General features: G+C 36.3%; 2 protein-coding genes across 2 annotated transcripts; both read left to right on the top strand.

Annotated features, from left to right (window-relative positions):
* Positions 1–571: 571 nt before the first annotated feature.
* LOC108751364 lies at positions 572–4375 on the top strand. Its single transcript, XM_018491484.1, has 5 exons — positions 572–642; positions 783–852; positions 2235–2434; positions 3082–3225; positions 4150–4375. Exons 2-5 carry the CDS (start codon positions 846–848, stop codon positions 4234–4236), a joined length of 438 nt encoding a protein of 145 aa, XP_018346986.1. The 5' UTR covers positions 572–642; positions 783–845; the 3' UTR covers positions 4237–4375.
* Positions 4376–7001: 2626 nt separating this feature from the next.
* On the top strand, positions 7002–16229 carry LOC108751347 (solute carrier family 46 member 3). The gene is made up of 6 exons (XM_018491462.1): positions 7002–8490; positions 13362–13463; positions 14651–14788; positions 14910–14993; positions 15641–15797; positions 15974–16229. The coding sequence occupies exons 1-6, from the start codon at positions 7491–7493 to the stop codon at positions 16176–16178; spliced, it is 1686 nt and encodes a 561-aa protein (XP_018346964.1). The 5' UTR covers positions 7002–7490; the 3' UTR covers positions 16179–16229.
* Positions 16230–17049: the final 820 nt, after the last annotated feature.

Below are 17049 nucleotides of genomic sequence, written 5' to 3'. Positions count from 1 at the left end.
ATCCAGCAGGAAAACACTTAAATCGAGTGTTATAAGCATTAATTTATGTATGTCATAGCAGTGTGTCATAGTGAGGTGCAATTTTTATCACAGTTTCATAATAATGTCATAGCGATATCACCTGTGACAAAGCGGGCATTTGCACATCATCATGATTTTATTGTGATATAACTATAACTTTCTTTTGTTCACCGGGATTAATTACCAAAATGTATCTTCGATTAACAAATTATATATACATCCCTGATGAAAATAAAAATCAGAGTGTAAGTCGAATATAATGAAAGAGTAACAGAAACGTAAACGAAACTTCTAGAAGGCAAAAATTGGAACGAAAAAAGCATTTACGCTTCCTTTACATTTTGATGTTTCAATTTTTGCCTCCTAAAAGTTTTGTTTACGCTTCTGTTATTTTCCCATTACATCTAATTTACGCTCCGATTTTTATGTTCATCAGGGGTATACGTTTGACATAACACATGTGTTTTAAAAAATGAAAACGAACAAGACAATTGCTCTTCATACGTACATTTACAACTAACGTTAAATATCTAAATAAATATATTTGATCAAACTGATGGCGATTATACTATAATCGTTATAATCAATCAATATGACACATTCAATTGGAAAGGTGTGAAGGTATGATAGTATCATATCGCTATATATACGTTCTAAGTAAGTTTAGTATTATATGCGAAGAGTAAAGAAAAGAGATAGAGAGTGAAATATTTCGGCAAATAAGATTACAAGCGATAAGATTACACGAACTTTTAACTCAGCCTACAGATACGACAAGCGTCATCTTGCATTCAGACTTCAACCGTGCCGAATCGATTTCCACTATGCCAGGTGGGTAAAGATTTCTCTGAAATATATTAAAATAAGTAGATATAAATTTTTTTTTAATTTTTCGGCATTTATAAGATCTCTGTTTTCTTACTCATTTTATTTCACTTTATAATTCTCTAACTTTTTATCGACATTTGCATTGAGGATGTTTTACCAAATGTCGTTTCTTGTGTTTTAATCATTTTATTACTAAAAATAAAATTTGCAAATATTGAATTTTAAAACTCGAATCACAATTCTACTATTTGTCTGGATAATGTAAATCTAGTTAAAGAATCTGGATTATTAAAATCTAATTAAAAATGTAGTTATCGGATGTGCAGTTGCTATTTTTGAAAACTAATTTTCTGAAATTTAATTATGAGCAGATTAATCTAAATCAGGTTAATCTAGTTTAAACATTTAATAATAACATAAAAGTAAAAAATTTATTTTTTACGCTTTAATAACTTAAGATTGAATAATTCTGTGACGTATGGCATAAATATACATATGCTTACGTGTAATATTTCTATCGCATTATATAGTATATTAAGTAGTTATTACGATCATAGCTGTATCAATTTAAGTGTAAAAATAGTACATAATTTATTTTTTTTATCAGAAGTGCGAAGAAATCCACCATTAAATATAGTTACTTTATTTTTAAAGTAGGTGAGTCATATGAATTATAAAGATAATATGTATGTGGCATGTGAAGTCGATTACAAGAACCATTTAGAAGTCTTATCATATTGATGACAAAGAGCATGTGTTAGTATCAATGTATTAATATTACGTAACATATGTATTCGTTTTATATACCACTTATTTATGATATCCGTGAAATTGTTCAAAATAAGATTATATCATTCGATGGAATTAAATATTTCATTATTAGATATCAAAATCATCATGATAAATATCAATTGGATTAAATGATTATTAAAACACAGATTAATAATTTCCTTTGCAAATATGTATAAAATTTAGAAAAACATATAAACTGTATGTATATAATCTAAAAAATGTATGTAGGTATATCTATTTCTTATAATATATGTATTTCTATATTAAAAGTAAACAAAATTAAATATTAAAACAACTTTATTAAAAATTATTTTTTAAATGATTTTTAAATCTATATTATAATATATGTATATTATTTTAAGAAGATTAATTTAAGAAGATGTTTAAAATAAAAAACATACATTTTTACACTTTTCCTTATTTTAATTAATTTTTTATCAAGTTAAATATTCTATTAAGTATTAAGTTACATAAAATTTTCATTTTGCCAACAAAATAAAGTCGAGAAACTGAATCTTGATAGACCCGAATCATACTAATATGTTAATATAATACTCAACATACCGATTTTCCTAATAATTTTATTATTACAGCCTACAGATGGGTAAGCCGTGTCAGCAGTCAATCGCTGCCAGAAAACGCGATCATCGGCGGTCGCGACTCTGACGGAAGCAAACTTTACGTCGGCAGAGCTTTTCATGATGGTGACATGTTACCAGCGAAAGTGATTCCTGACAAGGGTGTCGCCTACGTTTGTCACAACGGCGAGGAACATCCCAAAGACAATTACGAGGTAAATGCAAATAAAACAGAAAAATTGTTTTCTATGTTACGAGAAACCTGATCACTTACGAGTATCATGCTAAGCTTTGCATTGCTTGATCAGGACACTCATAAGGTCGCTCAAAATCGACCATAAAGTATAATATATTAAATATATTCTATCGCATTTTTAATACAAAAATTATAGATTAGCTTTAATCAAAATTTGTTCACAGAAGTGATTATCACCAATTTGCTATATTAAAAATTGTACGAACTCATTGTACGAAACTCATCTAAGAAACTAACAACGATTTCCTTTGATTCCAACAACGCTTAAAAACGGTTACATCATTTTCATAACTTATATAATGCTCCGTAAATAAGTACATGAAATAACAATCATAATATAAGATTTACTAAAATCAATTTTATTAGACTCAAGATGGATCTTGAGATATCAAATTTTTTTCGGAAGTAGCTATTGATCTGATAAAAATATGATTCGGTATAGGTGTCTCAAAGATTCGCACGAGATTATTATATTATATTTTGTTATCTGATAATGTTTAATCAAAGAATAATGATAAGAACAAAAAACGTGTCAAAATCAATTGTCGATGATATTTATAAGCAATTAATTAATTATACCATAGAATGATATTACGATTTTACCAGGTCCTTGTCCAAGGGGAATTTGCATGGGAGTTTTGCAGCAACGGTGAAGTACCAGAAGATGCAATAATCGCAGGTCAAACTGCTGATGGAGAACCTCTGTACGTTGGCCGTGCCCTCCATAATGGATCTCAAACAATTGGCAAGGTCGGTCTTTTCGGCAGCTATTAATCTCAGGGTTCGACAGTAATGATAAGCATAAAATATGGAATAGCAACTTGATCGAAGCATGCTTGATTTGCCAAAACATTCTGCAACCTATAGTCTGTATTCAGCAAGCAACTCACTTTTATTTTTATATATTTTATACTATTATTTTTATTGCGCGCCCTTATCTTTATTATTAGACAAGATATAATCCAGCTGTTCAAAATATACATTAAAAACTATAATTAATATCCTATTCGTCATTGTAAAACAATATAATAATGTGTTAGAATGAGACAAAGACGAGCAAAAAGAACAATGGATATTAATAATTTTACTTTAAGTACTAAGACATAAAAAATAATGCTTTTAATATTTAAAATAAATAATTAATTACTATCTTTTAATATTAAATTGGGCATATTAAATTAGATTTATGTGAGAGTAATTAATAAAACTATAAAAATATAGATAATAAAAATGCGAATTTAATATGTTAATTTAAAATTGACAAAATATAGGCGAGACAAGTTTCAATTGCATATTAAGAAGATATTCTTTTTCAGATGTATAAATAGATATTATTCCGTGAAAATAATTAAAAGCAAAATAGAAAAATTGGTGTCATTATAGATGTACATACATACATGTTTAGTTAATCGTCTATAATGATTCCGATTTTTCAATTTTTCTCTTAATTGTTTTCGCAGAATAATATCTATTTATACAACTGAAGAAGACTTATTATTAATACAATTGTTTTGTTTACATATTATTTAGTTAAATTTGAATACATTAAATTCACATTTTCATTAATTAAACATTCACTATCTTCGCTCGTCTTTGATATAGTTTAACAGATGTGATTACATTATATATATATATATATATGATTACATTATATTAAAAAAAATAATTCCATAGGTACAACCAAGTCACGGATGCTTATACATTCCGTACGAAGGCGAGGAGTTGTCGTTCAAGGATTACGAAGTACTCGTTGTACATTAATTCAATTATGGATGCACCCAAAGATTGAAGATGTAATACGCATTCTATATACGATTGAAGTTAATTGAATCAAGCAAAACAACTTCCAAATAGACTGCTGAAGTAAATAAAGAATTATTGTGAACAAAATGCTCCGTTTTTTAAATATTTGTAAAAATTCATTGAAATAAAATGATTGATAAAAAAAATAATCTCAAATTTTTTCAATTACTTTTGACGAGCAATAAATAATTTGTATCGAGAATAAACTATTACTGAACAAACAATTTGTGTTGCTTATTTATTTTAATGATAACTTGCTTATTAATTATTATATTAATTGAGATACATTTTTTCAATATTAATTAAACACTTACATAAATTAAATATATTAGTATATGAGTTAGTATATGAATCTAATCAGTATTATATATTAAAAATATTATAGTTATAATTATATTATTGTGATTATCCTTCGTTCTAATTTAAATGCCTTTCATGTTTTAGCTACATTTTTGCATTATCACAAGATTAAAATATATAATAATGTATAACATGTTGACGAAGAGAGTAACCTAGTTAAATTGTTATCAATGAACAATGAAATAAAAATCATCTGCAAGGCAAACGAGCAAATAAATAATACACTGGTGACCTAAAAGTGATTACGTCACTCCGCTAGAAACGTGTAACAGGAGAAATCGTTTCTGTCCATTAAATTCGACAGCTGCGAAAAAAAAAAAATCGAAAGTTGCTTTATGTGCTAAACGCGGAATTGAAATCATTAACTATAGTTCCATGGCTGCTACTTGAAAATCCGTAATTCTTGAGTAGCGGTTCAGCGGAGCGAGAATGCAACGAAATAAAATATAAAATACCTTTGTGGTAATTACCTGCCGATAGATGATTTATCGCAATGTATTAGTAGGCTTTTGTCAATTGGCAACGCCGAATGGTACGCCGAATAACCAGTTGATCACCGCGAAAGAATCATACCTCTCGCGTGCCGCAAACACGGCCGCCATGATGGCCGACGAGGATGGCTCTTGAGTAATGACGACCACAGACGCACCCTCGTCGGTCGGATATCAAGACAGAGAGTGGGAAAGAGAGGAGGCAATGAGAGAGAAAGAGAGAGAGGGAGAGGTGCCGGTGACAGCTCTGCATCGAATATTTTATAAGCATCGCTGTGGAATTGCGAGCATTACTCACTTGACGGCATCATACGTCAGACTTAAGAGCCAGGGCCGCCTCTAGATGTCTTTCGTCGCTCGGACGCGACCTTGCGGATTTTCGTCCTTTCGATTTTGTAGTACCTCGCCATGCGAACTTGAAGGATTTCGCGATACGCGCACGAGGACTGACACTCGACGTCCGATCGATTGGGAAACGGACAAGGGGGCTTATTCCGTGCGAACGAATGCGAACGAAAGGCGCGAGAAATTCGACGTGACAACGATGATAATCAGCGATGGGCAGGACACGCGAAAATCTACGAGCCGCGACCGCGTGACGTGATGAAAAAACCGTGATGGTGCAACCGCGACTCGCGGCCTGTGTGTCACTCGAGCGGCCGAGTCGCGCGAATAGCTTTGGATTCACCGTCGCAGATAATGGCACTTGGACGGCCCTGTCTAAAATAGGCTCCGACTGTAGAACGCTGGGACCGTGCGTAGTAGTGATTACTTTATCAACGAATTGTCACATTTAACAGCGCCTCGTCGAGTTACGCGCGGCAGCGATTCGACGACGCTGCCTGTTTACGCTCAGTTCGCCATCCGTTCGACATCGTCGCGGTCGCCGGTAGCCGTTTCCGCTTCGGCTCTAAACTAAGATTTCACGAATTTCTCATTAATCAAATCACGGGCGGCGGGTTGAAAATGAAATTCTTTACGCGACTACCCGGAGTCACACGCTCGCTATTGTCGATCGAAGAGGAAATACGTTCGGATAACGCCAAACTAATAACTGTCATCATCTGTAATAGGGAAGAATTTTCGCAACGAGAGGAACGTGTCAAGGACAGATCGAAGGCTGCGTGATCGATCGATCCGAATGGATCGTTCGGTGAAAGAAGCTTACGCAACGTAAGATCGCACGAGGTAATCGTACGGTTTCGTGAGTAACCCGTTACGAGTTGTTGACATCATCCGGGCGCGAGGACGTTTGCACCGGTGGCGATAAACTTTGAGAATCTCGGCTAGAGTGAATGAAGCCATCGGCGGCTTTCTACAGCCTCCGACATAGTAAGTTGCGCAGTTGGTGGATCGTCGGAAATCTAAATTGTTCACGCAGGAGGAAACGATGTCTCGTCGAATCGTAAGGTATATTAAGCCGAAAAAGATCATCATTCGCCGACGTAAGAATAAATACTCCCTGGGTAGGAAAATGAACACGATTATCATGACACGCCGTTCATTTATCAACATGTCAATGTTGAGACCACTGGATTAGACTTCGTGCTACGAGTGGAGAGATTTGGCGGACGTAAGGTAGCTCGTTATGCTCCATCGCGGAAGACACTCTCGCGTGTCAAGGTGATCGCCATGTTTTTCGCGTGTCGAGAAAGGAAAACGAGCGGGACAAGCGGGACAAGCGGGACAAGCGGGCAAGCAATCGCCGAGGAAGAATAGGATCTCAATAGGAGCGCGGCGGGAGGACCCGCGGAGGCCCTCGGGGCCACCGTCGTCGGGGGGCTGACCTTGACCCGAAAACTCCTGCGGGGCGGAATCGGAAGCGACTCGCGGGAGCGCGCTGGTAATCGCGCTCGTGGAGCATTAGCCGCGTGTCGTGCACCGCGGAGGAACCGATTAAGCGCGAACGAGTCGGCGACGTTGCCCCGAGGGGCCACCGCGTGTGCTTAGTCCCTAAGTGGATGTACACGAAGGCGGACCGACTCGTTGGCGCGCCTGCAGGAGGCCGATCGTAGGAAAGAGCGGTGAGCGTGCGGTGACAGCGCGCGGCCCGTTGGAAAGAGGTGGTACGAGGTACGCTGGTGCTGGTGGTGACTGGTAATGCACGATGGTGCATTAGCCGGGAGTCGCGGGACCACCGTGCGATTTCTCTCGAGCGCGCGCGTCTCCGAAGCGACCTGAGCGAAAAACTTTGAACGCCTTCGCGTACGAGGCGTTTCTTCGCGGGCCATTCCTTGGGACGTTCCTTGTTACAGGCAGCTTGATGCCCTTCGGCCGATCGTACACTTGGACGATAGAAAGGGACTGTGATTTTTCTCTGAAAGAAGTCGATTCAATTCTATTTCTTCTTTGACGCGAAATATGTCAGAGATCACGACAACGATCGGCACGCCCGCGGGGCTCACATCGGAGAAGAAACAATCGATCCCCGAAAAGTCTGACAGCGCCGTTACTTGGAAGTCCATGAGCATCCGGCAGAAATGGTCCTTCTTGACCAGCAACATCACCGTCGAGCCGATGGTCGCGTGCTATGTGATTCCCAGCGTGCTTTCCCAGCTGGCCACCCAGAATCTAATCCTCGAGAAGGCCTGCCGAGTGAATCTGGCTTATCCAGATGAAGTGTGCTCGGCTTTGTCCGCCAGGAACACCACCGGTTACGAGGCGGAGGAGCTGGCAGTTCAGCAGATGGTGGCGCGTATGCAAACCTGGAAAACGCCGCTGCAGAGCGCCCTGCCGACCATCCTGATTCTGTTTATGGGTGCGTGGAGCGATCGCACTGGTCTAAGGAAGCCTTGCATGCTACTTCCGATCATCGGCGAGTTCTTCAGTAGTGTTACCCTCATTGCTTGCACTTACTGGTTCTACGAGTTACCCATGGAGGTGGTTGTACTGGAGTCAGTGTGGCCTGGATTAGCTGGCGGTTGGTCTACCATGTTTATGGGTATCTTCAGTTATATAGCGGACATCACAACCGTCGAATCGAGAACACTTAGGATTGGCGCGGCCAACGTCTTCCTGTCTTTGGGCGTGCCAATAGGCATGGCCCTATCAGGGATATTTTACACAAAGCTGGGTTTCTATGGTGTCTTTAGTATCGCGATGGTGTGTTACATAATGAGCTTTGTGTACGGTCTAGTGGTTATCAAGGAACCGTCGAGGGTGCTCGCGGAACGCGCGCGGAAAAAGTCCCTTCCAAGCGAGGGTAAGCGGACCTCGTTGTGCGCCTTTGTTTTGGACTTCTTCTCGTTGAAGCATATCAAGGAGACGTTTCGTGTGGCGTTCAAGAAAGGGGCGAACAATCGCCAGAAAAGGGTCATCGTGCTCATGGTCGTTGTTATGATTGTGATCGGGCCCCTTTACGGTGAGTAAATGGCCCGAATAAATCGAGAGCCTTTAAAGAAACGTTTTCCCAAGTGTTAAGCAAGGTTATTCGACAGTTGTATGTAACGCGTCTTATTTACAACAATAACGTTATGTGAATAACTTTTTCTTCTTAGATCGTTAGATCACCGAGGCTTCGGCAATATTTGTCACAATAATCAATAACTAGGTAAATGAGCATCGTGCTTCAAGGTGATGTATGTTAAACAATATATATGTTGAAAAATTAACACTTATTAATTAATTCTAATTAACTTCTATGTGAATTTATATAAATTCATTTACATACAAATATTCCTTCAACCACACAAAAGTATTTAAGCACTAAAATCCGCTTTAATTGAAAATACGAATTTTTCGTATTTAATTTGATTTGTTCTTATTGGTCCTACTTCTCAATATAGTACTGTTTAACATACGTCACTTTGAAACACGACGTTTATTTACCAGTTACTGGTTATTGTGATGAATATTGTTGAAGCCTCGGTGGTCTAATCGTGAGGACGCTCGTACGGAATGCAAGAGATTCGGGTTCAATCCCCGGCCGAGGTCTTAATATCTTTCGCAGATTTAAGATTTTTTTAACATTTCCTTGTAAATATTTGTATTAAAGATGCATATTAGCAACCCCCCAAAAATTATTGAACTATTTGTACAATTTAATAAATGATATTACTATTCTGGTTTTGCTCATGAGTGCATTTCAAGACCAATCAAAAAGCTTTCGGCGCGCGGTATGCAGAAGTATGTGCTTAAGTGTATATAAATTCGCACAGAAGTATGTGCTTAAGTACTAAGATCCGTTTCAATGGAAAAAAAAATTTTTTTGCATTTAATTAGCTGTATAATTGACTTTTTATTATTAACTCTGCAATTGATTTTAATTGTGATCATTAAAATCTTGAATTCTCACACCAAATAATACCCCTGTGTGAATTCTGAATTACAAGCAGGCTAAAATAGATCTTCTGTATAATTCAAGATGTTATAATTGCAGGTGTATAATTCAGACATGTTACTCACATGGCATTTTCTTTCAGTAATTTTTTTAATTATTTCCAATTTTCACGATAATTAAATTATAACTTAATCTAATATTCAATTTTACAAATACGTAAATAATGAGTTATTAATACAGTGTGATCTACTAATACTATTATTGTCAAGGATCAGGTTGTTTAGTCTCTGCAGAATATGATTAAAACAAGAAATTTAGACCTTCCATATAAAAATAAATATTATGTATATGAGACAGTTTAAGAGGGTCAATATTTATATTTAATAATACAATTTTACAATTTACATGAAATTTTTCTCAAATTTTATTTTAATTATTATTTTATAACATGTTTACCTGTTATTGAAACAATTGTTGAATCAAGTTCTAAATTGTCGCCAAATTTTTTGTATTTTAACATTAAAAAATCTATAACTTTTTCAAATTTTTTTTATTTTATTAAAAAGTGTTTATATACTTCATGTATACTTCATACTTAATACAGTCTTAAAAACTTATAAAGCTCTATTCTCAATTAAAATTGTATATATTTATTGTATATAGCAATATATATAATATTCATATTCAGCTGTATGATATTATTCATTCATTGAATCGATCTTATATAAGTGAAAATTTTTTTTACAATTATTATTTATACGCATTATGTAAATCAGAAAAAGCTCATAAATGCATGAGAAATAAACGTATAATGATTCAAATATGCAAACAATTTAATTCTCACACAATAAAGAAAAAAATTGGTAAAACCGCTGGAAAATAGTTGAAAATAAAATGCATCCATCATTTCTCACGTGCATTCGTAGCACGATAAAAACTCACGGTAATTCTCGTTAATCTTGCTACCGTGTTGCGGTAACTGTGCGCATTCCCATCAGTAATTACGTCCGACGGTGTGAATATACATCGTATGTCAGGGGAAAGTAAGAGAACCTGTGGTAAAACTAGGCACACATTATACGAGCGCGAACGTGTAGCGTTACTTGAGATATCCAAATAATCCGCGTATTTTAAAGCGTCAATAAAATATCTTACTGCAACTGCATTTGCTTGGCATTCGGAATCACTGATATTGCGCGTAATCTACAAGGTATAGCCGTTATAAATCCGCAAAGACCAAAAGTTCAACAAGCAAAACAACAAACATTTATTACATCGTTAACTTCTACACGCTAAGAAAAAAAATCGAAATATTCGCAAGTAATATCAAATGTTACATATGATATTTTCTTTGACATTTATTGGTAATAAAAAAATTTGATCGTGAGATGACAAAATATACATTTCCGTGAAATGTATTTGATTAATTGCAAAAAATAAAATGATTTCTTTACTAGGAACGCTGTATTGAAATAAAGGTTTGTTTCAACCAAATAAACATTATATCTCACAAATAAATGTTCAAGATAGATTTTTTTTCAGTGTGTGGAAACAGTTTTTATGAAAGACGGAAACTATTCTTACACAACCTCTTCCAACAAACCGCATACCTCGGAGTTTGTTAGACGGGGAGCTCGTAAATAAAAATTTACGATACCGATGCAGATGTCAGCGCTTAGCACCAGCATCCAGTCTCAGTGCCGGACGATATCGGCAACAATAAAGCTCCTCCAGTTTCTGCTAGTAGCCCGTGCAAGCACGCGACCACACGAATCATTCAATTTTTCAATTAGCGTGCATTTGTTACAGCGCGCTATCGCGACTTTAATGCGATCGTGCGCGCTCGTACAGCGACGACGTACAATTCCAGCACATTTCGCAGATGCCCTTGTCACAATTTAATTATATAGGTAGCCCCGTCGTTACAATGTCTGGGTACGCATTAGCACATATTACCCCAGCTGCTAAGTGACGCGGGCAGTCGTCACGCTTATAACAATTTCGTGTAATGGGCGTCTTCCTGATTTCGAATGCTGTAACGCGGATATACCTGTAAGACTCTTCTTGAGACGTTACTTTTCTCGACTCTCTCATTGTCGTCATAGTCGCTCGGTGACGTCTCGTAAGCGCGATAATTTATCCTGACGGCTTAATGTTGTAGCGCGAACGAGTATACAAGATGTATCGGCATGTAGATTTGGCAGTTGCAAATGTAGAGACTGGGGCAACTTTTTTAGATTAAAATTGAGGTTTATTCAATTATTTACACGTTTTCATCATTTCTTTTAAGGTCTTTTTACTGTAATCGATGTTAATTATTAACGAGAAGGAATAGTAGTATTTACGTAATTCGACACACTTTGCTTACTCGGATAAGAATGAGAACAATTACGCAAATTCGTACATAAAATGAATTTCAATATACATAATAAATGCAATCGTAAAAATAGGCAGATATGAAATTTACATACATTTAGAATACATTGACAAGTGAATGAAATGACTTTCAAATTATACTTTCTCTCTTTGTAATCATTATAATTTTTATTTCTTCGCTATGTGCGTTCTTAAAGAGCTTGCTCCAGAACGTTAATAGAGGCTTTATCTATCTGTCTATTTACTTGTTTCTTTACGATAATTTAATATTGAAATTTCCAAATTACAGACGTACGTATATACTGAAATATATTTATATAGTGAAATATATTAATGCACAAGCACACGCAATATTACACGTTTATTCGTACGCAATTTCCATCAGCATGCATGCTAACGCGATTCGCGAACGTGGCTATGTATTCACGATGTAATTTCAGATCTTTGCTTGTCAGAGATACGTGGTGAAAGCGACTATTACGTTATACAGTAGTATATTTTCGCTACAATCCTGAATGGAGTGTGCGGCATCGAGGATACCGCATCGGCACAAAGAACGTGCGACGCATTTTAATGCGGGATGAATTACGGAAACCCGTAACTTTTCACATTACGTACCAATGTCGTGCAAACATGTCATTGCAATTTCATGGGAGAGCGCGCGTCGCCAGAATGCATGCGCGTGCATTTAATAAGGCTGAACACTTAGATATATCTTCGGCAGCTGCACACTTGTCCCCGGAATATGTCTTCTCTTTTCTGAAAAGGAGAATTCGTTTTACGTAATACTAACATTTGCGTTTGACCTTCGCAGTTAACTTGGCATTACTTATACAGGAAGCAATTGTCGGTCTAATTGTAACCGATGTAATCGTGAAAATCGTTTGTAATTGAACAGAAAACCGTTGCGCTTGGGTGAATCTGCAAAATATCTCCATAGCTATACAGCATGAAACTTAACAACAATGACCTCGCAAAATACGATACGTTGTGCTCAAGTCAACCGTGAGTATAGTGATTGTTTGTTTGCGTACCGTGACAAAGTACGTGTTAGTGTTGCAAATTACACTAATAGTAATTATAATTAAAACCGCGAAAAGATGCTTGGAGGCGAAGCGAAAATAAAATCCGTAAATCTTAAGAACCATTCTTTGAGTAAATAAACAAGCCGAAGAATGGTTATACATAACGAGAGTTAATTATTAATCCAACTTGAGCTAATGAATTCTATAAATATTCAATAATGAGTAACACAATAGCGAGCCTGTCACGAATCGAGACTCTTCTGAGAACCGATACTCTGAGAGATAATCTATTGTGCGCAAGTCTATTCTTAGATGCATCAAAGGAATTATTGAATATACTCGTTAGTATATTCAATGAATAAATATTAAGTATAAAACTTAATAGATCTCACTTATAGATCGGAGGATAATTTACCGCGAGTCTGGTCAAAGTTTTTATTATTGCATACGTTGATTGATTCATCGTACCTGTACTTTATAATTAGTCGATAGAGACAGACAGAGATTACGCAACAAGAGCGAATGGTTTTATCAAGTTTGTTTCTTTCACAGGCGAAATGGCGGTTCTCTATCTTTACATGCGGTTCCGATACAACTGGAACGAAGTGACGTTCAGCATGTTCTCCACGTTTGGCATGGTAACTAATCTGATCGGTAAGAAAATCAGTCTTGAAAATGTCTCGCACGTTAATTAATGAGCGAGAGGGAGGAAAAAAAAATGGGAATTTAAGCGAGCGCTCGTAAAATCGTTTACGCGCAATGAATTCTTCCGGTTCATTCACTGATCTAACTACTTATTTTGAAGTAGAAATGTACATTCTGCTTCGTGTAGAAACGACGGACGCAGCGTACGAGTCGGTCGGAGCAGATAATCTCCTCCGATTGCCGTTTCACGCAAATCGAAGGTATCCGTTAGCTCTATTCTCGTAATGATGCTGTACATACATCGGGTTAATCAAGGCTTTTTGCGTCCATGGGTCGATGAAAGCAAACGGGAGACGTATCTTATGTAAGAATGAATATCGTTGCTAAGCGGAATCATCAACTGTCGCTTTTATTCTAGCTGATTATAGAAGGTAGGAATTGCCTTGAAAATGCAATCGCTTGTTGCAGAAGTCGACTGGTAGCACAAAGTAGAAAATGTTAGAAAAATATTTTGCAACAGAAAGGCAGATTGCCAATGGCGTGCATGCAAGATAAAATCTGTTAGAATTTGTGTTCTTACGAACGTGACACTTAAGTTCGCCCTATTTGAATTAGGACTGTACTTACTTTTGACAGTTTCTAAAATTTGAAGCTTCGAAAGAATTCGAATCTTCAAAGTTAACTTCGAACTTAAAAGTTTGAGGTGCCAAAATTTTGAAATTCGAAGTTGATTCCGTTGAAGCGTCGAAGTTTCGAAAAATATATATGTGTAAATAGTAAAAATGAGAATATATTCGTAGTAATATTTACATGTTTTTTAAGGAAAATATATGTATTTGTTACTATTAATTATATAATTTTGATTCTTTGAATCTTCGAAGCTTCGATCTTCACGAATGTCGAAGCCTTCGAAGCAAATCAGCCCTAATTCGAATACGGTATGACTGTCTTCGGTTTGACTTTCTATTTGACGAAAACTTTCCATTTGTCGATGTAGATTATTCTACAAATTTTGCAAACGCGCAAAATCCGACTCTCTCACATACTTTTTCTTTTGACTAACGGAATCACTTGGAATTTTACAGGCGCTCGTCCGCTTACTAATCCTTTAGAATCGTTATTCGTGCGATCGTCCGATATTCGTATGAAAATATTCTCGCATGAAAAAGTAAAAGATTTTTCCTTCTGATACGCAGGTACCGCGATCTCCGTCGGTATCTTCAGTCACATTCTCAAGATAGACGACGCGATCGTGGGTATCATGAGCTGTACGAGTAAAATTTTAGCAAGTTTCGTTTACGCGTTCGCCACGTCCGCCTGGATGGTCTACGTAGGTCAGTCTTTTTAAAACGGCTAACATCAGGGTAACAACTACGTATATAAAATATATATATCACAGTATAGCCCCAGTCCCGACGCGAGTGTATCTAATAACGGATCAATTACTTATTTCAGCCGCTATCGTGGAGATCGTGAACGGCACATCTTTCATCGCCATGCGATCGATAGCTTCTAAACTCGTGCCCACCGATGAGCTCGGTAAGAGAATAAGAATAATGATAAATAAAGAAATAATTCTCCTTACGCCATTATATTTTTATATCTCGGAGTTTTATGATTTTAAGAAAAAAATTAAGTATTGTATTATATAATATTACTTTGTATATTATGTACATGATTGAAGTATATATATATATATATATATATATATATATATATCATACGAGTTTCTTGGAAGCGTCCAATTTGCATCGCAATTTGGATCATACACTTCCTGTGTAAAATTCCACAGAAAAGATGCTTGCGATAACGTCAGATATACATATATATCTCTCATAATTAGAAGAGCTCTCCGTAGAAGCGCACAAAATAAACAAGTACCTTTATAATGAAGTCAAACAAAAGAATTCTACAATCATTATATATAGTTATATAATACTTTAGTGCCACTTAAAAATGTTTTTCGACTTGAGCTCGGTCTTTACCTCACGAAACAGCGTATTTCGCGGAACCGCATAAATCGGATAATTTGTACACCAAATTACATTTACGTGGCAATGCTATTAATTTTTCCATCACGAACAAAGTCTAACGAGGCCTTCCTGTCCGGTTAACAGCAAGGAAAATTCAACGCAATTTTTATTCTCCATCCGAAGCTAAGGCATACACGTTACGTAATTTTGTAGGTAAGGTGAATTCGTTGTTTGGCGTATGCGAGTCCCTGATGCCGCTTGTTTATGGGCCAATGTACAGCGCCATTTACGCGGCGACCATGAATACGTTTCCGGGGACGTTCTTCATCGCCGGAGGATGCATGACAGTGCCCGCGGTGTTTGCATTCTTGTGAGTAGCATGATCAAGTTACGATTATAATGTAATATGTTACGTTAACAATACATTGCGTTTGCTAAACACTATGATCTTCCCATGAAAACATTCAGATTCGAACTGTAATGAAAATTGAATTAAGTTTGCGAGCTGCGATTGCACTACGTTAAGTTATTGCTTGATTGTTTCAGCTGGTTGTACACGGAACATCGAAAGGATCGCATGCTGAAGGAGCAGAAAGAACCCGAAGCTATGATGAATCATAAAAACGAGGATGCGACAGATTATAATTTAAAGGCATCAACTCCTCGGATCGTGGACACACAGAAGACAGCACAGAAAACCGAAATGATGAACGGCATAGACAACGCGGCCTTCGAATCTGAACAGTTGTGATCTCACGATTTACGTGATCCTTTTTTTTTTTTTTTTAATACAAAGTCGTATGATACATCAATAATACCTCATCACAAAAAGAAAGGACTGAAAGAATACCTTAAAGTCGTTGCGATAAATGCTGATCACGTTGCTGATAAAGGCACTAACGAATTTGTTTTTACGAGTAGGATACCAAAGGCAATCGGGGGGTATTCATTAGCAAATACTGATTAAACGGTATGTTGAAACTCGAAGTGTACGAAGAATTTCGGTGAATCACCTTTCGTTACATTTCAAGATGATCGAGAATCTCAATATTTAGCAAAGATAACAATATGATAGTGAGTTTATTAGAGGTATAGAGAATGCTTCTCCAAAATAATGTGCAACAGAACTCTTGTTCCGGAGTTATAGTATCCCGTGAGAATGAATTAGGATTCTAAATTATGATATTTCTCAAATCCTACGCAACTGCTAACTGTTATCACCTTCATACTGCATCAAGGTGTAAATAAAGCACTTTATTGAGACTTCCTCTTTGCCATCCATGACTTCACTTACTGCAGCTTGTAGATCTTGTTTCAAGTATTCTCAAGATGTAGAGATACTCCGAATGAAGGATAACTACCAGCTCATTTCTAAATTTAACAATTTTAGATGAAAATAGTATCCAACAAAAGAGTTAAAAGAATTTTTTTTTTTAAGATTTGTGTGACGACGTGTAATTAATGCAATCATTTTAAAAAGGACATTATTTTAAGAATCTTATTTTTTAGAAATACGTACAATGAAGATTTCTCTTCAGTATCTTTGATATAAAGTCCTTTCTAAGTGAATAATTTAATTACATGTAATATATATTGTATGTGTGTGTGTGTGTGTGTGTGTG

Source organism: Trachymyrmex septentrionalis, unplaced genomic scaffold (assembly GCF_001594115.1).
Source record: "Trachymyrmex septentrionalis isolate Tsep2-gDNA-1 unplaced genomic scaffold, Tsep1.0 scaffold44, whole genome shotgun sequence".
Lineage (NCBI taxonomy): Eukaryota > Metazoa > Arthropoda > Insecta > Hymenoptera > Formicidae > Trachymyrmex > Trachymyrmex septentrionalis.
The sequence above is the reverse complement of the archived record's forward strand: the minus strand, read 5'-3'. Positions and strand labels throughout refer to the sequence as shown.

Bases quoted from the DNA above. Each gene is read 5' to 3' on its own strand.
- LOC108751364 (XM_018491484.1), top strand. The intron at 2,435-3,081 runs GTAAATGCAAAT...CGATTTTACCAG, and splicing joins ATCCCAAAGACAATTACGAG to GTCCTTGTCCAAGGGGAATT. The intron at 3,226-4,149 runs GTCGGTCTTTTC...ATAATTCCATAG, and splicing joins GATCTCAAACAATTGGCAAG to GTACAACCAAGTCACGGATG.
- LOC108751347 (XM_018491462.1), top strand. From the start codon at position 7,491: ATGTCAGAGATCACGACAACGATCGGCACGCCCGCGGGGCTCACATCG. The intron at 8,491-13,361 runs GTGAGTAAATGG...TTTCTTTCACAG, and splicing joins TGTGATCGGGCCCCTTTACG to GCGAAATGGCGGTTCTCTAT. The intron at 13,464-14,650 runs GTAAGAAAATCA...TCTGATACGCAG, and splicing joins CATGGTAACTAATCTGATCG to GTACCGCGATCTCCGTCGGT.